Source organism: Schistocerca gregaria, chromosome 4 (genome assembly GCF_023897955.1).
Source record: "Schistocerca gregaria isolate iqSchGreg1 chromosome 4, iqSchGreg1.2, whole genome shotgun sequence".
NCBI classification, from domain to species: domain Eukaryota; kingdom Metazoa; phylum Arthropoda; class Insecta; order Orthoptera; family Acrididae; genus Schistocerca; species Schistocerca gregaria.
This window is the reverse complement of record NC_064923.1, coordinates 35,790,296-35,814,093: the sequence shown is the minus strand read 5'-3', so window position 1 is coordinate 35,814,093 and position 23,798 is coordinate 35,790,296. Positions and strand designations below refer to the sequence as shown.

At 45.3% G+C, this 23,798-nt stretch overlaps 1 protein-coding gene across 1 annotated transcript in view; it reads right to left on the bottom strand.

The window, feature by feature from the left end:
• LOC126266735 (uncharacterized) overlaps window positions 1-23,798 on the bottom strand; it is a 292,392-nt gene that overhangs the window by 161,635 nt on the left and 106,959 nt on the right. The window contains exons 2-3 of the mRNA XM_049971221.1: window positions 18,682-18,793; window positions 12,932-13,182 (exon numbers count right to left, since the gene is read on the bottom strand). Coding sequence (XP_049827178.1) covers window positions 12,932-13,182; window positions 18,682-18,793 — 363 coding nt within the window. The remainder of the gene's footprint in view (window positions 1-12,931; window positions 13,183-18,681; window positions 18,794-23,798) is intronic.

Below are 23,798 nucleotides of genomic sequence, written 5' to 3'. Positions count from 1 at the left end.
AACGGCTACATGATAGAATGAACTCCAAGTGGTGTACATCAAGGGAAGAGTGTCACAAACATAACGTACATAAACGTGTGCTAACGTTACTGATGTGCACTCGTTTCCCCTCAGCACAAGCGCGTTACTGTTCCTGCTTCCTTGCTTGCTCACTTTTCTATGCACATCTCCAGACTCGGGAATTCACAAGAACACACTTATTTTCGCATGGTAGGCCATAATATTATACCATTTTCTCGGTACGTCTCGATATCAAGCTCACAACAGTAGCTTCCCGAACGCTCACGCAACATAATTCCGAAGATACAGACTGGAAATTATTCCTCTACAAACACCAGACTTCACCTACATGAACAATGCTCTAGGTCACTGACTAACTAGAAACAAACACATGAAAACTGATATTGCCACCTCCGCATACCGATCTCGCTGATCTAGCATACTCCAAATCGTCCCTATAATTTACAAAGCAACTAAGGTCTTTCCCATGCCTAGAGAACAGGCAAATGCATCTTCCACAGGCCAGATGCACACACCACAATCGACCTTCTCTCAACTAAATAAAGTCGCGAAATGTGCTTGAGCAGTCAACTGAACGATCCAGTGCAAATGCACCACCATACACAATCTTCTAAAATTTCCACTTGATCACAAAAGCCACCCATCTTACGATAGTGGTCTCAAATGAACGTCATTCGACAATGAGCAAAGTATCGGAAATAAACCATGATGTTGGCAGTGGCTCTGGAAATATAAATATCATTAACTTTCTTATGACTCGATATACTCTTCCCATTGTTATCACAGTACACCAAGTCAAATCCATACCCTCCTTACAGCTGGACATAGTCATTGCCTTTAAACAAACACATACTTTATAAACCTGATGCTCAAATGCGAACATATCACACATTCCCTACTACTACTACTACTACTACTAAGTATAAAACGTCGTCAATAGATGATTGCCTGTGATACTAAATAATACTGACTGAAAATCAATGATCTGTGTGCATGTCTCTTAGGTTTTTCTTGAGAGGCCTGTCCTACCACCCTGTCCTAGAAAGAGAGACGTCGACAGTGACTGTAGGAATGGGTATTACCAGCACATCATGCAACTTCGTGATAAAGTTACCTCATTTTGAAAGTGATTTGGCTAAGGAACGTGATATGTAAGCTGTATTTGCGACTCCCTCACGCCACTCCAACTAGATAACTGTATAGTATTGCTAGCACATTCTGTCTCAATACCATATAAAGGGTTCAGCGATATTTCCAACAAGTTATAGGCAATGACTGATTCAGAAGGAACACATACAGTAGTAGTAGATGATGTGCCGATTGAGGTCGTAAGAAGAAAAATTTGCACTAACTTCCCAGATCTATCAGCTAGAAATTAGGTCAATCATTTGGAATCAAATCTCTCCATTCAAGCACATACCGGCATCGGATCACACCCATAAGGGAATCATATTTCTGGCACTCCCAGATTTCAAAACGATTCACCTTTCCCGAACCTAGCTTCTACAGTAAAATTGCAACGTGGTTTTAATCACCCCCTGCTCATCTTGTGTCTGCTCCCATTTCTACAGCTTTCCACATGTGATCGTTCCAAATTAGGTCACAACTAAAGAGAAGTCGGAGGAAGAGATACCCACCACTTTCTGCAACCAGTGTAGAAACAGGACGACCTGAATTAGTGCAACAGGACAGTTTTTTGACCATTCGGTGGAAATGCACGCAATGTTGTATGTCCCCAAACAACACACAAGTACTGCAGATCCACGTCCATTCAATTCAATGAACCCAACATGCTATCATCGTTATTCTATACCCCCCAACAGAGAAAAATTACCAACTACAAAAGTTCATCTGATTTAGAAGTCACATAGTCACCGATACTGGTGCAATGACTCAAAGCTGCTGTGCTGTCTAGTTCAAATGGCTCTGAGCACTATGGGACTTAACACCTTAGGTCATCAGTCCCCTAGAACTTAGAACTACTTAAACCTAACTAACCTCACACACATCCATGCCCGAGGCAGGATTCGAACCTGCGACCGTAGCAGTTCCACGGTTCCGGACTGCAGCGCCTAGAACCGCACGGCCACTCCGGCCGGTCTCAGAGCGAACATGGATAGATGACTGTGCAGTACATCCATTCTGTGTTAATTCTCGAACACATAAATGATCAAAGTATACCAGACAGTGCTCCACAATTTCTACCACTTCGAGCATAGTGTTTAATTTATGGTCTATCTCTCTGAGTATGAGAGTCACAGAGCAGTATCGCACTCTCAGGGTAAAATTAGAGAGTGAAAGACCCTCCTCACATTGTCAATGACCAACCAGCCATGCAACACCATTAGCGAATTAATCTGCAACCAAGAAGAAGACTTCAACACTCCACCTCTCGTGAATGAATTGAGCTTTCTGAGTCCTCACCCATCTAGAGATGCGTCCATGTTGAGGAGCTTAGCACTCCTTATCTGTTATTTTTTTGTTTGTTATCAGTCTACTGACTGGTTTGATGCGGCCCGCCACGAATTCCTTTCCTGTGCTAACCTCTTCATCTCAGAGTAGCTCTTGCAACCTACGTCCTCAATTATTTGCTTGACGTATTCCAATCTCTGTCTTCCTCTACAGTTTTTGCCGTCTACAGCTCCCTCTAGTACCATGGAAGTCATTCCCTCATGTCTTAGCAGATGTCCTATCACCCTGTCCCTTCTCCTTATCAGTGTTTTCCCCATATTCCTCTCGTCTCCGATTCTGAGTAGAACCTCCTCATTCCTTACCTTAATAGTCCACCTAATTTTCAACATTCGTCTATAGCACCACATCTCAAATGCTTCGATTCTCTTCTGTTCCGGTTTTCCCACAGTCCATGTTTCACTACCATACAATGCTGTACTCCAGACGTGCATCCTCAGAAATTTCTTCCTCAGATTAAGGCTGGTATTTGATATTAGTAGACTTCTCTTGGTCAAAAATGCCTTTTTTGCAATAGCGAGTCTGCTTTTGATGTCCTCCTTGCTCCGTCCGTCACTGGTTATTTTACTGCCTAGGTAGCAGAATTCCTTACCTTCATTGACTTCGTGACCATCAATCCTGATGTTAAGTTTCTCGCTGTTCTCATTTCTACTACTTCCAATTACCTTCGTCTTTCTCCGATTTACTCTCAAACCAAACTGTATACTCATTAGACTGTTCATTCCGTTCAGCAGATCATTTAATTCTTCTTCACTTTCACTCAGGATAGCAATGTCATCAGCGAATCGTATCATTGATATCCTTTCACCTTGTATTTTAATTCCACTCCTGAACCTTTCTTTTATTTCCATCATTGGTTCCTCGATGTACAGATTGAAGAGTAGGGGCGAAAGGCTACAGCCTTGTCTTACTCCCTTCTTAATACGAGCACTTCGTTCTTGATCGTCCACTCTTATTATTCCCTCTTGGTTGTTGTACATATTGTATATGACCCGTCTCTCCCTATAGCTTACCCCTACTTTTTTCAGAATCTTGAACAGCTTGCACCATTTTATATTGTCGAACGCTTTTTCCATGTTGACAAATCCTATGAACGTGTCTTGATTTTTCTTTAGCCTTGCTTCCATTATTAGCCGTAACGTCAGAATTGACTGTCTCGTGCCTTTACTTTTCCTAAAGCCGAACTGATCGTCACCTAGCGCATTCTCAATTTTCTTTTCCATTCTTCTGTATATTATTCTTGTAAGCAGCTTCGATGCATGAGCTGTTAAGCTGATTGTGCGATAATTCTCGCACTTGTCAGCTCTTGCCGTCTTCGGAATTGTGTTGATGATGATTTTCCGAAAGTCAGATGGTATGTCGCCAGACTCATATATTCTACACACCAACGTGAATAGTCGTTTTGTTGCCACTTCCCCTAATGATTTTAGAAATTCTGATGGAATGTTATCTATCCCTTCTGCCTTATTTGAGCATAAGTCCTCCAAAGCTCTTTTAAATTCCGATTCTAATACTGGATCTTCTATCTCTTCTAAATCGACTCCTGTTTCTTCTTCTATCACATCAGACAAATCTTCACCCTCATAGAGGTTTTCAATGTATTCTTTCCACCTATCTGCTCTCTCCTCTGTATTTAACAGTGGAATTCCCGTTGCACTCTTCATGTTACCACCGTTGCTTTTAATGTCACCAAAGGTTGTTTTGACTTTCCTGTATGCTGAGTCTGTCCTTCCGACAATCATATCTTTTTCGATATCATTTTTCCTGCAGCCATTTCGTCTTAGCTTCCCTGCACTTCCTATTTATTTCATTCCTCGGCGACTTGTATTTCTGTATTCCTGATTTTCCCGGAACATGTTTGTACTTCCTCCTTTCATCAATCAACTGAAGTATTTCTTCTGTTACCCATGGTTTCTTCGCAGCTACCTTCTTTGTACCTATGTTTTCCTTCCCAACTTCTGTGATGGCTCTTCTGTTATATAACAGATTTCAAAGTACTGTGATGCTATAGCAGACAGTTAAGAAGAACAAGAAAGGAATGATTTTTATAGGCGATGGAGCTCCAGAAGGGTGGAGTTCCACGCATTTTTACCTAAATCAACAAAGCTATTAACTCTAAAGTATTGCTCTAGAGTCTAGGATCGGTACATGGAAGGTATTGGTAAGAGAGAACATAAGGAAATGCACTTGAAAGGTTACAACGTTCTGTACTTAATACGGGTCTATAATGTTAGATCACCTTCGTTTCTGACCTATCACATGTATGCAATGCAGCGTTGTCAATATTCCTTTGTGGGAAATATATTTCAAGCCCATGACATACATCCTCCTTCCCGCTTTATCTATGAAAAACTATCTTATCGAAACGTAAGACACTTGTTCTGCGTGATACCATATAGCTTCCTGGAGATGTATAGTGTCCACTGTTCACATCTGAATACCGTTCCGAAATTATACTATGCCTGCATCAGACCTATATAAAATGATAGTTAGTAGCGGGGAATACATCCCACAAGGAAACAAATAAACCTATAGCAGCAGCATCCGATATGTGAAAATTACAAGTCATTCCATCACAAACTTTGTAAACAGCACATCTGTCCGGCAAATATGTACACAGGTTTTGCAACACCTCACAAGCTCTTATCGCTAACGTAGTTATGATGCTGAAGTCTCGATTTTACACCCACGATGCGATAGGGGGTGGGGGGTGGAATACATCACAAAATCAAAGTTCGTTTAGAGTAATGTGTTAAGTTTCATTACACATGGGATGGAAGTCCTCTGATGACCGATAGGTTTACCATTAACTTTCGCAAGTAGACACTGCTTCAATCCGCATACAGAACACGTTGTTATTTACGAGTAGAACGCAGGCTATGTCACGCAACTGATGCATCCAGACAGAACAGTGGAAAAAAATTGACCTCCACCAACTTCTCCTTCTCTAAAATCAATCAGTCAACCATTAAATCGTACCTCGTTACAGCTCTATCTCAATCAATCACCTCGTTCACTCTCTGTTAGCCTTTAACGCAAATGCAAGTAAGTTTAGAGATGAATGGTTCGCTGTCCTCCTGAAAAAGCATCATATACTATAGTCAACTTGGGTGTATCACTGGTACCTCAACAGACGTACAGTATAATACTGCCTTGACAGAAAAAAATTCACTAGTTCCCTGATTCTCTTCATTTCGATGTCAACGTTTTCCCGGATTCTTCCTGTGGCCGTATACTTGACCCCATGTTCAAATTTCGATGTCAACGTTTTCCCGGATTCTTCCTGTGGCCGTATACTTGACCCCATGTTCAAATTGTTCGGCTATAGCCTGAAGCTACACAAGTACTTCCTCAATTTCACAGCACTTCAGTGTAGATTTTATCAATTTATACCTATTCGTTGGTCATTTTTCACAGTTGTATCGACTTTAGGTCAGATCTATCCAAGCGATCACAACATAACATCTCGTTCTGTTTTCTAAAATTGCCTGCAAATGTACCACAGCTGCCAACACCTAACCCAAATGCACTGATTGGGAGGCGTAATATAGCACTGTACTCGACTGTATCCAATCATCTCCACATTCGGAGGGCGTTTTCCCTGTTTTCTGTATCTCTGTGTATATGCAAGTGTCCTAGAGTACATGGCGAACAAAATGTATGCAGACATCTTGAATAACGGTACTTGCGCCATAAGATGACACCATGGTCACCATCTTGGATTATATCATGCGCTGTTGCCAAGTCTACACTCCTCCATCTTGGATGACATCATCGCCGCCATCTTGGATACATCTGGCAACAATGCAGAGTGGCTCTGTATCACCCTTGTTCCAATACTTTCAATTCATTACGTGTTTCGGGCTCTCCCGTTCTTCATATGACATGGTGACAAATTCGCTGTAGAATATAAATTTATTTTTATGACCTTGCAAGATCACACAAGTGTCTTAAAAGTGAGGATGTGCTAAAACGTAAGTGACCATCAAAGACATTTCAAACAAAATACATACCATGTAGTAAAGAACAAACACACAACTTTGTGGCAGCAATTTCTTTGGAGCATGGACTGAAGTAGGAATGGAAATATGGGCGACTGCATCTTTAGTACTGCACCTAAAATATTTATAAGGCTCTTAAAAAAATCTAAGTAGGTTTCTGAACAAATAATGAGGTAAGACTGTTTTTGGCCATAGCCTATACGAGAGTAGAGATGAACGCAGCAGCACATATGTTTATAAAGAAGGTCAGACGGATAGAGAATGCAAGACGTCATTTAGGAATCACACACAGACCAGCGACAGCCCACCCCTGTGCAGGGGTGAGGTTCAGGACCTTCCTGACTGCAACACCTGGCGGCTCTGTGTGCACTGCGCGGCTCCTTCCGCCCTGTAGGAGGTCCAGTGTTGGCGGTCGCGGGCTCTGATCTCCTCAGAGTGGGCTACCAGCAAATTGAATCACTCACCTTGTGGCAGCACCAGGAAAAGTTTCGTGGGTCAGAGGGAGGGACACTTCCTCTCAGCAGGTGAAGCTCTGCAGTACGGCCCAGCCCGGCGCAGCAGGAAGTGGCCACGCTCATAGTCACGTATGTGGAGGAGGGAGGGGGATGGGGGAGGCGTTCCGAGGTGTCGCAACTGAGGCAGTGCACTTACTGCCTCCAAATCGTGGGACCCCTTCCGCGCAGATGTGCGTAAAAATAGTCAGTACGGGAGTTGCAAGTGCAAGAGATTTGTGTGCCTAATTTGTGTGGAAGGCCAGAGTGTGTAGAAACAAGATAAGATCGAAAGTGATAAATGTAAGCGTCTGCTTCCGCGGCCGTTGTCACTGTCGATAAAAGCAAAACGGGCTAAGGGGGGGGGGGGGGGGGGGGGACGTCGGAGAATTTCACACACTGGACAGGTACCATGAAGAATTTTGTCGACAGAATGTGACAAAGTTGAAAGTGACAAAGCATCTGTGAAATTCAAACATATGTAGTCCATTAGGAGTCGTAGTTAAGTCTCGAGATGTGGAAGTGCTGGATACGTTCAGAGCTATGAAGAAAGTTTTTATAAATTGGAATCTAAATTGGACTCTAATACCGTTAAATTAGAGGCCAGTACTATCAAATAAGACCAATTATATGTTAATTCTGAAGAACTGAAATCTGATTTACGATATATATTTGGTGATTGTAGAAAAGTGGTCAAATATGAATTTATTCAAACATTAAAGAATTTAAAAATTGAAACTAATCATCTGAAAAAGTATTCAGGAAACTAGGCAAGACATTGTTAGTAACTGTCAAGTAAACTATAAGACACGTTACCTGTGAGTCCAACAGTAGCACCTAAGGAAGCAGAGAACTTAAGTAGTAATAGTGAAACATCTGTTTGTACCAGTATCGGAAGCTTATGGGTTAGTGGTTTGTCACCATTAACGCTCGCCACCAACTAGAGGTAGTCTCTGCTACATATGGGAAACTACTATGTGTAAAGTTCATAATAAGAGCTAAAACACCTGAAGAAGGACAGCACGGCTAAATTACAAAGCCAGTTAGTGCCGATGCTACAAAATGTATTTAGCATTTACACAAAACTATGTTACATTGGAAAATGATATCAAAGTAAAAAGAAGTTGTATTCACTTTCTAAGAAAATTAGAAGCCCTAAGAAGTCAGCAAATAATTATCCTACAGTAACAAAAGCGAAGCAGAAGAATTGAGTTTACTCAAGTTTGTTTCGCCAGATGTACAGCCATGGACAAAACGAGCGAGACCCCTCGCCTTTTCGTTATGCAGATCCGCACAGCTTTAAAGTCTGCTACACAGTGTAACAGGCAAGGTGACGAATTGCTACCAACATACTATGGTCAGGCGTGAAATTGAGAAACTATCTGAACTTTGTCAGACTGTTTTCAATCATGTGTAGGACTATATTAATGCTGATTAGTGTGTTAAACACAACACGCGAATATAAGATATAAATGAAAGAAGAAACGCTAATTAGCATGAACTGTAGTAATAAAAATGAATTACAGCTTATCGAGGTAGTATAACTGTTTTAGTAAGACAAAGTACCGCAGGTCGTTACGAATTAGCAAAATATTATGCGCATTTGGCCGCGAAACAGTCTGTGTCAACGTTCAGACCAGTCATACTGGATTACCGTTGCTGACGTACCATGAAAGAGTGCAAATTTAGCAATGCGTGAAGATTCATAACGAAATTCAGTTAAAAATCGTTCAGTGCCACATTTAAGTCAATTCAGTTATTGACAGAAGCGGAAAATGTAGGCAGTAGCAGGTATGAAATTCTACAAGATTTTCTTATTTACATCCACAGGGCGCCGGTACAGAAAAAAGGTAGCAATAAAACGTATTGGGAGCGCGAGAATTTCTTAAAATTGCTTTACTGATAGCGTCTCTGCCTCCATCGAGATTAGAATCGAAAACAAACCAGACCTCCCCTGCAGTAGCGAACACCTTTCACTACGCTAGCAGACAATCCAGGCAAACAGTCCTCTATTATTAACCCAGACATGAATAAGCCGGCAATTTCACAACGAAAATGGCAAAATGATCTTCAGTTTCTGTTGCATAGAACTTTCCGGACTCTAAAACAAGAATTTTCTACCTTTATGTCACCACTTACGTGACAATCATTCGGAATGTTTATCGAAATAACAAAATGCTGTTATTGGCGAGTGAATTTAGTAGGATAATTCTGCACCACCCCAGTAAATAAACGGGTACATAGCTGCTAAATGTATCTGCAATGTTTCGAATTCTCCATTACACTCGCCATAGCCAGAAAACGTTGATTAGCCGAAGTGTTTCTAGCAATGGGAATGATCGCACTTCTAACATTCGGTGGCTTTAATACTGGGATCTGAAGTACCACGTGTATAGGCAAATGGATTTTATTTGCATTCCTGTAAACCTGATTTGGACCGAAAGCGTAGCTACTATTAATATGCTTATGTATCGTCTGCAACTAGATTATTTCGAGCAAAGAGAAGGAGGAATTATTTATTCGGCAATCATCTTCATTAACTGTCGTAGCTATTTTCGTTGTTAGGATTTCGTCAGCTAAATCGGTAAAAATGGAACTCTAGTAGTCTCACTTTCTTGATCTAAAGTCGGACATCACGTGAAGGACACTGTACTGTAACTGGTTGTCTACACGCATCTGCGTTTTTAAAGTCATTTCAGGGACTTTTATCTAAATGTTGGTCAGATATAAAGAAAATGAGTGCTGTAGTTGGTAATTTAAGAAGTGATGCCATGGAAGGGGGCTTTGAAATACCAGAAAAAATTCAAACATTGTGTAAGTTTGAGGTAGCTTTTAAGAACGAATTTCTGTCTTCCTGAATGTGCAGTTAACTGCGTGATAACCATAAGTCCGACTTCGAGAAATGTTTGAACTATAACGACTACTCAGTGAAGAGTGGATAATGTTGGAAGTTACATTGTGCTGTCAGCAGATGACGGAGTTGTCCAGAAGGCAGCAACGGCAGGCGGCTGCTGGGGATTCCTGAATGGCGCTACTACCCGCACCTCACTCTGTGGCGTACTGCTCACAAACAGGCGAACGATGTACAGCTGCACTACTGGTGAGAGTCAGTAGCTTAATCTCCTCCCGAACAGGCCATGAAGGCCCAACGTTGCCGACCGGCCGCCGTGTCATCCTCAGCCCACAGGCGTCTCTGGATGCGGATATGTGGTCAGCACACCGCTCTCCCGGCCGTACGTCGGTTTACGAGACCGGAGCCGCTACTTCTCGATCAAGCAGCTCCTCAGTTTGCCTCACAAGAGCTGAGTGCACCCCGCTTGCGAACAACGGTCGGCAGACCGGATGGTCACCCATCCAAGAGTTAGCCCAGCCCGACAGCGCTTAAGTTCGGTGATCGGACTGGAACAGGTGTTACCACTGCGGCGAGGCCGCTAGCTAACATAAATTACCTAGGATTGACCATACGTTGCGACCTAAAGTCGGACATCACATGAAGGAAAGAGTTCGATATGCTGACTGAGATTCATATGAAGAACCCTAATGTAATTCATCCAGGAAGCAAGTGGTTTACAAAGCTTTTGTTTGACCAATTCTTGAGTGCTGTTCACAAGTATGGGACTCTTATCCTATTGGATTGATAGAACAGGCAGACAAGCTTCAACGAAGAGCGGCTCTTTTCGTCGTGGGTTCATTTACTCTGAGCAAGCGCGTTGCGATGGTGGTCAGTCAACTATACCGGCGGGCACTACAAGAGAGGCGTTGTGCATCACACAGAAGTTCACTATTGCATTTATGGAGAGAATACATTTTGGGATGAGCTGGGCAACATATACCTTGTCCTACGTACATCTTGCGAAATGACTAAAACCAAAAAATCCCGAGGCGACGCTGGCGTTCAGCGACAATCGTTCTGCGCACGTGCTGTTAGCGGTTGCAGCAGAGAAGGTGGCTCAGGTAGCGGTGCGTCTCGATTTAATTTCCATCTGATGGAAAATTCGACGAAGCAGCACGTATTATAAGTCTAGCAGTACATTACTGATTCTTAGAAATGACAGAGTGAGACAAACGGATCTTACTGCAAATGTTCTGGTGCACGATTTCCCTGAGATATTTAAATTTACTACCTTGTTCTAGTTACCTATTTGTGTACCTGTGTGATTTTGTTAAATTGTCGTGTGTTTAGTTTCAATTTTTTCCGCATGAAATTGTGAGACCAGTTCTGATGATTACTCTTCTTATGAAAATTTCCGTAACTGCTTCTCTCAGATTTTGCGAAGGTACTGGAAAATCGTATGGGTACCTGTGTGATTTTGTTAAATTGTCGTGTGTTTAGTTTCAATTTTTTCCGCATGAAATTGTGAGACCAGTTCTGATGATTACTCTTCTTATGAAAATTTCCGTAACTGCTTCTCTCAGATTTTGCGAAGGTACTGGAAAATCGTATGGGAGAGGTAGTGCTTACTTTAATTTCATCCGATTTCCTCCATAGAGCTGCTGCTTAATTATGTGATTAGTGAGTAGCTGTGCCGAAGCAAATACGACAGAGAGTTGGCTCTTGCTACTGGCGGGTCGCCGGAGAACTCTCTGATGGCGGATTCGTTGATCTGCATATACACCCATACTCTGCAAACTGCTGTCGAGCGTATGGCAGAGGTTACTCTCCCATTGTAACACTTTCTTAAGCGGCTGTGTGCGCGCTGTAATTAATCCATCTTGCCGGGACAGCCCCTGCGGGATCGGTACGTAGATGGCGGTGCTACTAGCCCCGACACCGCCCAGGTTTGTATTTACTGCAGTCGTCTACTCATTCATTCCCTCCTGCCCCCTCCCCCTCTGTCCACCTCCTGCTCCCTCCTCTGTCTGTCCCATTCCTCCTCTTTCCTTTCTCTGTCCATCCCCTCGCGTTCCTTTTTCTCCATTTCCTCTGCCCCATCTCTCTGTCTACATCTTTTTCTCCTGTATACGTGTCGAACTCCTCCTTCCCCTCTAGGTACCTGTCCATCTCGTCTTTCCTCCTTCTCTTTCCACGTCATCACTCTCACCCTAATAGGAGATGGTACACTTAATCCCACAACATTTATTTCCAGCCAGTAAATAACACAGAATGATGGTGTTAGAAGCTTTCAAGGAAGACGGAGTTGGGTCAATATATTAATCTGAGGTAAGTGAACCTGGTCCGGAAACGACCGAGTCTCGAATAATAAGCGAAAATATTTCTGATACCTCTGACAGGGGACCTCTTCTGCTAGCGACTCTTCGATTTCCATATTTGGGAGGACTTAGTATGGACCGAATCAACAAAAACTCAACTAGTGAACAAGAGCGGTGAAATTCATACCTTAACACCTGCGAGCACTTGTTAAGAAGAACAGATTTGTTTCACATTAGCGAGGATGGACAAGTGCTCGTGTCTCTTGAGGTGTAGACTTCAGCGTCCGTGTTTATAAATGGAAATGAAGCCCCATGCTTCTTGACAGAGCATAGGAGAACGATGCGGGAGATCCTTACCGCCGTACTTGGCAAGGACCTAACGGAGGGAGTTTGCCCTTGCCTTCCTCCGATCGTAATGGGGACGAATGATGATGATGAAGATAACACAACAACACCCAGTCATCTCGGGACAGGTGAAAAACTCTGACCCCGCAGGGAATCGAACCCGGGACCTCGTGCTCGGAAAGCGAGAACCCTAACGCGAAACCACGAGCTGCGGACGAGTCCATGTTTACTGGCCTTTTTTTCCTGAACTCAGACTGAAAAATTTACCCTTACCCATCACCCAGAAAGTTCGTAATATCATCAAGAAATTAGTGTAATTTGTCTAAGTTTGGTGTACGTTTGGTTGAAGTTGATCCAGTGGTTATACGGAACGTAGGTACTTAGATACAGATATATAGATTCCTCACTTGGCTTTGGGTAAGGAAAGTTGGTAAGTAGGGATTGGCGGTGCACGTCAAGTGCCAGGCTCCGGCTGTGGCGCCCACCGATCGGCCGGCACCACGGAGACGCGCCCGCGCCCGACCACGGCGACGAGGGCGGCTGCTGCTGACCGCTGCTCGGCTCTCCCGCGGCCCCTTCCTCTGGAGCTCCAGAAGGCCGCCTCAGTGGCGGGCCGTTCAAGCAACACGGCTCCGCCACTGGCGACGCGAACACAACCTTCCTTTGCTCCTCATTACATTTGTTTTTCCCGTCCCGCCCTCTCTCTGTCTTGCACAGACCAACTGTACGACTTAGTTTACAAAAATGACAAACCGGGGAGGTCTTCCGGCAGCTACCCTGACCATCTCTCAAAGGAAGGCGTCGTGGAACTATCGAGAGCTTGCCTAACATAAAACTTCGTGGCAGATAAAACTGTGTGCCAGACTGAGACTCGAACTCGGGACCTCTGGCTTTCGCGGGCAAGTGTTCTACCAACTGAGCTATCCAAGCACGACTCTCTTCCCGTCCTCACAGCTTTAATTCAGCCAGTACCTCGCCTCCCACCTTCCAAACTTCACAGAAGCTCTCTTGCGAACCTAGCAAAACTAGCACTCCTGGAAGAAAGGATATTGCGGAGACATGGCTTAGCCACAGATTGGTGTTTCTAGAATGAAATTTTCACTCTACACCGGAGTGTGCGCCGATATGAAACTTCCTGGCACATTAAATCTGTCTTAATCTGCTTGTTTGGCCAGCGAGGAAGTCTGTAACGTCCTTCAAGTACGCCATATCCAGCTGGAGTCACGACAGTGTCGCACAGGACCACCAAACTATGGCGACCTGGCTGAGGCGCTCCACTTGCTCTCCCAGACATTTTCTATGAAATTAAAGTGGCCTGACTTAGCGGGCCACTCGTGGTGTGAAGGCGGCTGAGTGCTCGTCACACCAGTAGCGCGCGCGTGCAGTCCTAACGGCACGGCTGCTGCTATCGTGAGTGTGCACAGCAAACTCACTGTGGAGAGGTACAAGAAACGACCGACAGAATGTTCCAATGAAGGTCCACGTTCATGTTTATTACAACTGAGTCAGAGGACACTATCGTGCTATGGAAACCGTGACCAAAGCATCACAGAGCCACCTGAACTGCATCCCTCACAGCCAAAACGCGTCATTTAAATAGCCCATTCGGCCGTCGGTGCACTTAATGGAAAAAGGAAGAAACCCGCGACTCGTGCGACCACTGTAGGCGCCTCCCACCAGCCACTGCCCACCTTCTGTGTTGTTCGGCCCGCTGAGGGTGTGCAGGTTTACGAGGCGCCACTCTCGAGAGCTGCATTCGCGTGGCGAGACCGCACGAGCAGCGACCGTTTACCCTTCACTCGCTGTGCACGCGCACGCGAAAGAAGGCAACCGCGCAACACACGGCGCTCACTCACCGAGTGCAGGGGAAGCGGCGTGTTGCCCTGCTCCGCAGCCAACAGACGTGGCGTGACAGGTGAGCGATGTGGCACGTGGTGTGCCAGATAGACGGCACTGGTGTGTCACACGTGTGACCCAATGCGAAAAGAAGTCGAAATAATTAGTAACGTACCTCACGACTACTTCCGATGATGAATCTGTCTATCAAAACACTTTACTTACCAAAATGAATTAGGATGTAAGCATTGTATCATGTTGACCAGTGCTCTGTTTCTATGAAAAACTCTGTTGTGATATTGAATTCTATCTATTATTTCATGTAGACAAGGTCCCTTGGTCACCTTTAATAATATTACTGACTTACTTGGGAAATTATGGGGGTAGTCGTGAAGCAAAGAAAATACAGTGATGAGAAAAAATCATAACAGCAAAAAATAATTAATGTGTAGCAATGAAATTTCAGGACTACATTTGTCTAGGTAACGTATTTAAGTGATGAGCTTTTCGAGACCATGGGTTAATGTAAGTGCAAGGTAAGCCATTGAAAATGTGATATTATGTAACAACCAGTGTAACCACCTCAGTGTTGAATGTAAGCATGCAACCATGCATGAATTGTATTGAACAGGTGCTGGATGTGAAATGGTGCGATGGAAATCCATACCTGTTGCACTTGATTAAGCGTAGAGGAGCTGTTACTCGGTACTAGCGCTATGTGACACGTGACAACATGAAATTACTTCCAAGTGGTACACCACTATCTTTGAACATTTTTCTGTTTGGGTTTCCTGCAACTTCGTTAAATACGTGTTTCGGTGGTTTTAATATCATAATGAAGATCTCTCAGCAGCAACATAAGTCGTAAACATGAGAATGTGATTCGAAAAGTACTTTGCCCGATAAAACACGTGATTTTGCATTATGTTTCCTCATTTTTACAGCTTTCAAATTTCATAAAACAATTTGGTAGTTTTTGTTTCATTTTTCACAAAATGTTCCCTTTGAGAAGTTATACACATTTTTTCCAAGGCCTTGCTTTTACCTCGCAAACATGCCTTTGGGTATATTCGACACTTTCCTGTGAATGTTTTCTGTTTGACACATCGGAAGGAAGAGAAATAGTTAGACAATATATCACGTGACTAAGGGAAATGGAACGGCGTTTTTCTGTGTCAAGTAATCCATTTTCTGGCATCCTACGTAACAGTTTCCCTGACTAAGAATGATGACAAGTTTTCAGTTGTTTTCACGATTTCATAGCTGACATGTGGCAAATAAAATGTTGTGTACCATTCAGCTTTACGGTTTCCTCGATTCTCCAAAACAATAGTCGAGGCGTATCAAAGAAGGAAGTGATTACTTCCTCGACAGAGCTTCGTCAGCGAACCACCCGAACAGTTGGCTGCTGCTTGGTTATTGGCTTTTGAAAAAATGGTTCAAATAGCTCTGAGCACTATGAGACTTAACTGCTGAGGTCATCAGTCCCCTAGAACTTCGAACTACTTAAACCTAACTAACCTAAGCATATTCCACACATCCATGCCCGAGGCAAGATCCGAACCTGCGATATTGGCTCTCCCGTAACGGAATTTTACACGATGTTCCATTTCCTCGGTCCAGTTTTTGTGCATTTCCTTACTCGTGGAGACCGACCACAAGTGTTTTCTCATACAGAAGAGTTCTTGGGGGACAGACGTCCGCCACAGCTAAATATTCATTCAAAATCGAAAGTCCAGTAATGTTCGGTACGCCCACGGACACCTCTATCGGGCTGTAAGTTACATGACGGCCCTCTTTCATCACGTTGAGCACAGCATCGAGGAAAATCATAAAATATCGTCAATCGGAACCGTCAGGTGAATGTTGCATTTTTGCTCGCAGCACAGAACTGCACCCTGTAAGCAAATTACTTGGCATACACTACTGGGCATTAAAATTGCAACACCACGAAGATTACGTACTACAGAAGCGAAATTTAGCCAACAGTAAGAAGATGCTGTGATATGCAAATGATTAGCTTTTAAGAGCATTCACAGAAGGTTGCTTCCGGTGCCGACACCTACAACGTTCTGACATGAGGAAAGTTTCCAACCGATTTCTCATACACAAACAGCAGTTGACCTGGGTTGCCTGGTGAAACGTTGTTACGATGCCTCGTGTAAGGAGGAGAAATGCGTACCATCACGTTTCCGACTTTGATAAAGGTCGGATTGTAGCCTATCGCGATTGCGGTTTACCGTATCGTGACATTGCTGCTCGCGTTGGCCTAGATCCAATGACTATTAGCACAATATGGAATCGGTGGGTTCAGGCGGGTAATACGGAACGCCGTGCTGCATCCCAACGGCCTCGTATCACTAGTAGTCGAGATGACAGGCATCTTACCCGCATGGCTGTAACGGATCGTGCAGCCGGGTCTCGATTCCTGAGTCAACAGATGGGGACGTTTGCAAGACAACAACCATCTGCACGAACAGTCCGACAACGTTTGCAGCTGCATGGACTATCAGCTCGAAGACCGTGACTGCGGTTACCCTTGACGCTGAATGACAGACAGGAGCGCCTGCGATGGTGTACTCAACCTGGGTGCACGATTGGCAATACGATATTTTTTCGGATAAATCCAGGTTCTGTTTACAGCATCATAATGGACACATCCGTGTTTGGAAACATCGCGGTGAGCGCACATTGGAAGCGTGTATTCGTCATCGCCATACTGGCGTATTACCCGGCATGATGGTATGGGCTGCTATTGGTTACACGTCTCGGTCACCTCTTGTCCGCATTGACGGCCCTTTGAACAGTGGACGTTCCATTTCAGATGTGTTACGACCCGTGGCTCTACCCTTCATTCGATCCCTGCAAAACCGTACATTTCAGCAGGATAATGCACGACCGCATGTTGCAGGTGCTGTACGGGTCTCTCTGGATACAGAAAATGTTCGACTGCTTCCATGGCCAGCACATTCTCCATATCTCTCACCAACTGAAAACGTCTGGTCAATGATGGCCGAGCAACTGGCTCGTTACAATACGCCAGTCACTACTCTTTATGAACCATAGTATCGTGTTCAAGCTGCATGGGCAGCTGTACATGTACACGCCATCCAAGCTCTGTCTGCCTCAATGCGCAGGCGTATGGAGGCCGTTATTACGGCCAGAGGTGGTTGTTCTGGGTCCTGATTTTTCAGGATCTGTGCACCCAAATTGCGTAAAAATGTAATCACATGTCAGTTCTAGTATAATATATTTGTCCAATGAATACCCGTTTATGACCTGCATTTATTCTTGGTGCAGCAGTTTTAATGGCCAGTAGTGTATTTCTCAGTTGCGGCAGCTGCCGATCGCCTGTGAAGTCTCTGAGGCGGTGGCTCGCCGGCCCCTCCACAGGGCGCCACGTGAAACCTCAACCTCAGGGAAAGTTCGCTGAGAGGCGGCGGGGGCGGTCGCACAGCGCCGGCATGTCAGAGGTCGACGCCTGTGCCACAGTACGGAAACCAAGGACGATGGCAGCGTTCCTAGCGGCCTGGCAGTCAGCTTTGCATACGAGTGAATGTGGGGCAAAAATCCGTATTTTTATTTCGAAATATGTAATTTTAGCTGACAATGCTTTTTACATCTTCTGTATGGGTGGACCTCCTAGTCTAGTAGCAAAGTTAGCGTCTAGAAAACGAACTGTTTCTGTGACCTTGCAATTTAATATATTGGAAAATCGCATCCAAAAACAAACATTTACTTCTTAAAGTCACGTATTTTTTAAATGACATCATGTCACCTTTGAACTGTAAAATTATTTACTTGTAAATCCAAATGGCGAGACGCAACGCCATCAAAGCAGAAATACATACTCATCCCAGGACAAGAAGTAATGAAGTTGAATTCCAATTGTGTCAAAAGCTGCTAACGTGGAATTCTCCATTAAATGCGAGAACGTATGGAGGACAGATGGAAGCTAAAATGAATCAGAACATGGACAATATAATTACATTTAAATCGAGCCCTTCTCACGCGGATTCGTAGGCAGGAAAAAATGCCAAGAGAACATTATGCGACGAAATCAGCTTCCGTTTTACACGAAAAAAAAAGGAATCATTTACGCCAATGAATATTATTGATTCGAGTAAAAATCATGCAGAATACGAGCAGTTCAATCCAAAGAGTGCAATACACACACGAAGTCGTAATCTGGACCACAATGCTATAAGACTAGCTCCTGTTTTTAACGAAACAAAGAAAAACATGGAAGACTTAAAATCACCCAATAAGAAACGGAGATGATGGACTGATAAACTTGCAGCCCTGTATGTCACCTGGCAGCGAACCGAGGCCGTGCTAGCTAAAGCGACCCCCCGGCGACCACACACGGCGAGCAGCTGAAGGTGTTCGTGTCCAGGCCTCGGGCCTGCCACCTAGCGTGACGTCAGCGGCGGCGGCGGTGGCGACGGCGACGGCCGCCTTATTGGATTCCGCCGGCAGCTATTGGACAGGAATTATTTTCCCCCTCAGCCCCTGCCGGAATTCAATGGAGAGTGCTGCGCTCCAAAAGTCCAATAGACGTCGCACCAGATCTCTAACACTTGGAATATCGGAGAATCCCGCCAGCTGAACGTTCGTTATACTTATGGAATATTCCTACTGGCACTGACGGAACTACGTCAGTTATAACTGAAATACCTTAGAGAAGAGCAGAAGACCGTGGGTGTGAGAAGAATAGTGTGTAAAGCTTTTTAATATTCTGGAAACAACGTTTCACTAGACAGTAAGTTGAAATAAGTAGCCCACATCACTGAGCATCACTTACAGACACGACAACACACTAAAACTGGATGCAAGTCAAAAATATGAAGTTTACTTCAACTGAATGGGGTGTAGCGTTTTCTCAAAATCGAAGTGTAGATTATACCATTCTTGTGAGCCTCTCCCTTTCCCAGTGTTTATCGTGTTATAAACGTCCTCTGATTTCCTGCTTCGGCAAGTTTGGTTTATTTTAAACTGGTGGCTGTTGGCCGCCCTGTCGCTACAGTTGGCAGGTACTCTGAGGGAGCGAAGGAGGGAGTGTTACCTGTCTGAAGGTCGTGCGTTGTCGTATTTTAACTTACACCGTATTTTCTGAGGTGCGTTGAACCATACAGACAACTCACATCATCTTCCTACGTACGTAACAAACATCACGTGTCATGGACATACACATACGCCACTGTTTTCAGTCTACACTTCAGGAAAGTCTTTCTGCCAAAGTGGGCACCGTCATAGTTCTTCAAATATGGGGTTAGACAAAAGGACGGACCACAAACACAAAACATTACCACGCCTAAAACGGCGCTTCTGTCCTCTTCGCCCAGAGGCCGTTGCTGTCTCGTTGTCATCCTAGAGAGGGGTCGGTCCGCGTGAAACTGGCTGACGTCTTCACAGCCCCCACTACTCCAACATTGCCTACCAGCGTTCAGGTGCTTGACGTTTCGCCGGAAAACAGACGTTGCGAGCCGTGTCAACATGGAGTACAGTTAGCCTTCTGCCGCCTAACAGTGTGTCAGCAGTGCGCAAGTAGCAGCAAGGGGCTCACTTAGCATTCATATAAGTGCAGTACTCAAGTTGAAAATTTACTTGAGTGTTCTTAGCGCACTTGTTTACTTAAATCCGACAAATCATTGTGTAGTTTCGTATTTAGCAGGGGCAGATTTGCATTTTAATATCTTCATTACTAGCTTTACTAAGCAGTCTTGTATTTTAATAACCGTTTAAATTTTGTGTAGAATTGTTTGTGCTCTCTGTAGATTAGGTCAGACGCTCTTTGCACAACAGTTTTTAGCATGGATAGGGACTGCGACTGCTGTGTTCGGATGCGGGCTGAGTTGGCACCCCTTCGCTCCCAGCTTCAGGCAGTGTTGGCTTCGGTCACACAGCTTGAGACTGTAGCCAATGGACATCACTGTGAGGGTCCGGACGGGGGTTTGTCGGGGACGGCCAGCTCGTCCCACGCATCCCCCGATCGGACTACGGCTGTGGCTGCCCAGAATACTGCCCACATTGAGGCAGACCCCTCACCCGTGGTAGAGTGGGAGGTCGTCTCGAGGAGTGGCAGGGGGCGAAAGACATTCCGGAGGGCTGAACGGAAGGCCTCTCCAGTTTCTCTGACGAACCAGTTTCAGGCTCAGTCTCCGGCTGATACTGATCTTCGGACATGGCTGCTTGTCCTGTTCCAGAGATTGCCCCTCAGTCTGCAAGATCTGGGCGATCGCAGAGGGTGGGCTTACTAGTGGCTGGGAGCTCCAACGACAGGGGCGTAATGGGCCCCTTAGGGTAATGGCAGCAAGAGAGGGGAAGAAAACCAATGTGCATGCACTCAGTGTGCATAATGGGGGGAGTCATTCCAAATATGGGAAGGGTCTGTCTGGGTGCCATGAAGGGTACAGGGTTAACCCATCTGCAGGTGGTCGCTCATGTCGGCACCAATGATGTGTGTCGCTACGGATCGGAGGAAATCCTCTCTGGCTTCCGGCGGCTATCTGATTTGGTGAAGACTGCCAGTCTCGCTAGCGGGATGAAAGCAGAGCTCACCATCTGCAGCATCGTCGACAGGACTGACTGCGGACCTTTGGTACAGAGCCGAGCGGATGGTCTGAATCAGAGGCTGAGACGGTTCTGCGACCATGTGGGCTGCAGATTCCTCGACTTGCGCCAAGGGTGGTGGGCTTTCGGTTTCCGCTGGATAGGCCAGGAGTCCACTACACACAGCAGGCGGCTACACGGGTAGCAGGGGTTGTGTGGCGTGGACTGGGCAGTTTTTTTTAGGTTAGATGGACTCGGGCAAATACAGAAGGGCAACAGCCTCAAAGGGTGCGGGGCAAAGTCAGGCCATGCGGGGACCAAGCAGCAATCGGTATTGTAATTGTAAACTGTCGAAGCCCCGTTGGTAAAGTACCGGAACTTCAAGCGCTGATAGAAAGCACCGAAGCTGAAATCGTTATAGGTACGGAAAGCTGGCTGAAGCCAGAGATAAATTCTGCCGAAATTTTTACAAAGGCACAGACGGTGTTTAGAAAGGGTAGATGTATGCAACCGGTGGTGGCGTGTTTGTCGCTGTTAGTAGTAGTTTATCCTGTAGTGGAATTGAAGTGGATAATTCATGTGAATTATAACGGGTGGAAGTTATACTGAACAACCGAGCTAGGTTAATAATTGGCTCCTCTTACCGACCTCCGGACTCAGCAGCATGAGTTTCAGAACAACTGAGAGAAAATCTGGAATACATTTCACATAAATTTCCTCAGCATGTTATAGTCTTAGGTGGAGATTTCAATTTACCAGATATAGACTGGGACGCTCAGATGTTTAGGACAGGTGGTTGGGACAGAGCATCGAGTGACATGATACTGAGTGCACTATCCGAAAATTACCTCGAGCAGTTAAACAAAGAACCGACACGTGGAGATAACATCTTGGACCTACCGATAGCAAACAGACCCGAACTTTCCGACTCTGTAAGCGCAGAACAGGTAATCAGTTATCATAAGGCCGTTGCGGCATCCCTCAATATGGAAGTAAATAGAAATATAAAAAAAAGGGAGGAAGGTTTATCTATTTAGCAAGAGTAATAGGAGCCAGATTTCAGACTACCTAACAGATCAAAACGAACATTTCTGTTCCGACACTGACAGTGTTTAGTGTTTATGGAGAAAGCTCAATGCAATCGTAAAATGCGTTTTAGACAGGTAGGTGTCGAGTAAAACTGTGAGGGATGGGAAAAACCCACCTTGGTTCAGCAACAAAGTTAGGAAACTGCTGCGAAAGCAAAGAGAGCTTCACTGCAAATTTAAACGCAGCCAAAACCTTTCAGACAAACAGAAGTTAAACGATGTAAAAGTTAGCGTAAGGAGGGCTATGCGTGAAGCGTTCAGTGAATTCGAAAGTAAAATTCTATATACCGACTTGACAGAAAATCCTAGGAAGTTCTGGTCTTACGTTAAATCAGTAAGTGGATCGAAACAACATATCCAGTCACTCTGGGATGACAATGGCACTGAAACAGAGGATGACACGCGTAAAGCTCAAATACAAAACATCTTTTTCAAAGGTGTTTCTTGGAGGAAGACCGCACTGCAGTTCCTTCACTAAATCCTCGCACGAACGAAAAAATGGCTGACATCGAAACAAGTGTCCAAGGAATAGAAAAGCAACTGGAATCACTAAACAGAGGAAAGTCCACTGGACCCGACGGGATACCAGTTCGATTCTACGCAGAGTACGCGAAATAAATTGCCCCTCCTCTAACAGCCGTGTACCGAAAGTCTCTTGAGGAACGGAAGGTTCCAAATGATTATAAGAGAACACAGGTAGTTCCAGTTTTCAAGAAGGGTCGTCGAGCAGATGCGCAAAACTATAGGCCTATATCTCTAACATCGATCTGTTGTAGAATTTTAGAACATGTTTTTGCTCGCGTATTATGTCATTTCTGGGAACCCAGAATCTACTCTGTAGGAATCAACAAGGATTCCGGAAACAGCGATCGTGTGAGACACAACTCGCTTTATTTGTTCATGAGACCCAGAAAATATTAGATATACACTCCTGGAAATGGAAAAAAGAACACATTGACACCGGTGTGTCAGACCCACCATACTTGCTCCGGACACTGCGAGAGGGCTGTACAAGCAATGATCACACGCACGGCACAGCGGACACACCAGGAAACGCGGTGTTGGCCGTCGAATGACGCTGGCTGCGCAGCATTTGTGCACCGCCGCCGTCAGTGTCAGCCAGTTTGCCGTGGCATACGGAGCTCCATCACAGTCTTTAACACTGGTAGCATGCCGCGACAGCGTCGACGTGAACCGTATGTGCAGTTGACGGACTTTGAGCGAGGGCGTATAGTGGGCATGCGGGAGGTCGGGTGGACGTACCGCCGAATTGCTCAACACGAGGGGCGTGAGGTCTCCACAGTACATCGATGTTGTCGCCAGTGGTCGGCGGAAGGTGCACGTGCCCGTCGACCTGGGACCGGACCGCAGCGACGCACTGATGCACGCCAAGACCGTAGGATCCTACGCAGTGCCGTAGAGGACCGCACCGCCACTTCCCAGCAAATTAGGGACACTGTTGCTCCTGGGGTATCGGCGAGGACCATTCGCAACCGTCTCCATGAAGCTGGACTACGGTCCCGCACACCGTTAGGCCGTCTTCCGCTGACGCCCCAACATCGTGCAGCCCGCCTCCAGTGGTATCGCGACAATCGTGAATGGAGGGACGAATGGAGACGTGTCGTCTTCAGCGATGAGAGTCGCTTCTGCTTTGGTGCCAATGATGGTCGTATGCGTGTTTGGCGCCGTGCAGGTGAGCGCCACAATCAGGACTGCATACGACCGAGGCACACAGGGCCAACACCCGGCATCATGGTGTGGGGAGCGATCTCCTACACTGGCCGTACACCTCTGATGATCGTCGAGGGGACACTGAATAGTGCACGGTACATCCAAACCGTCAT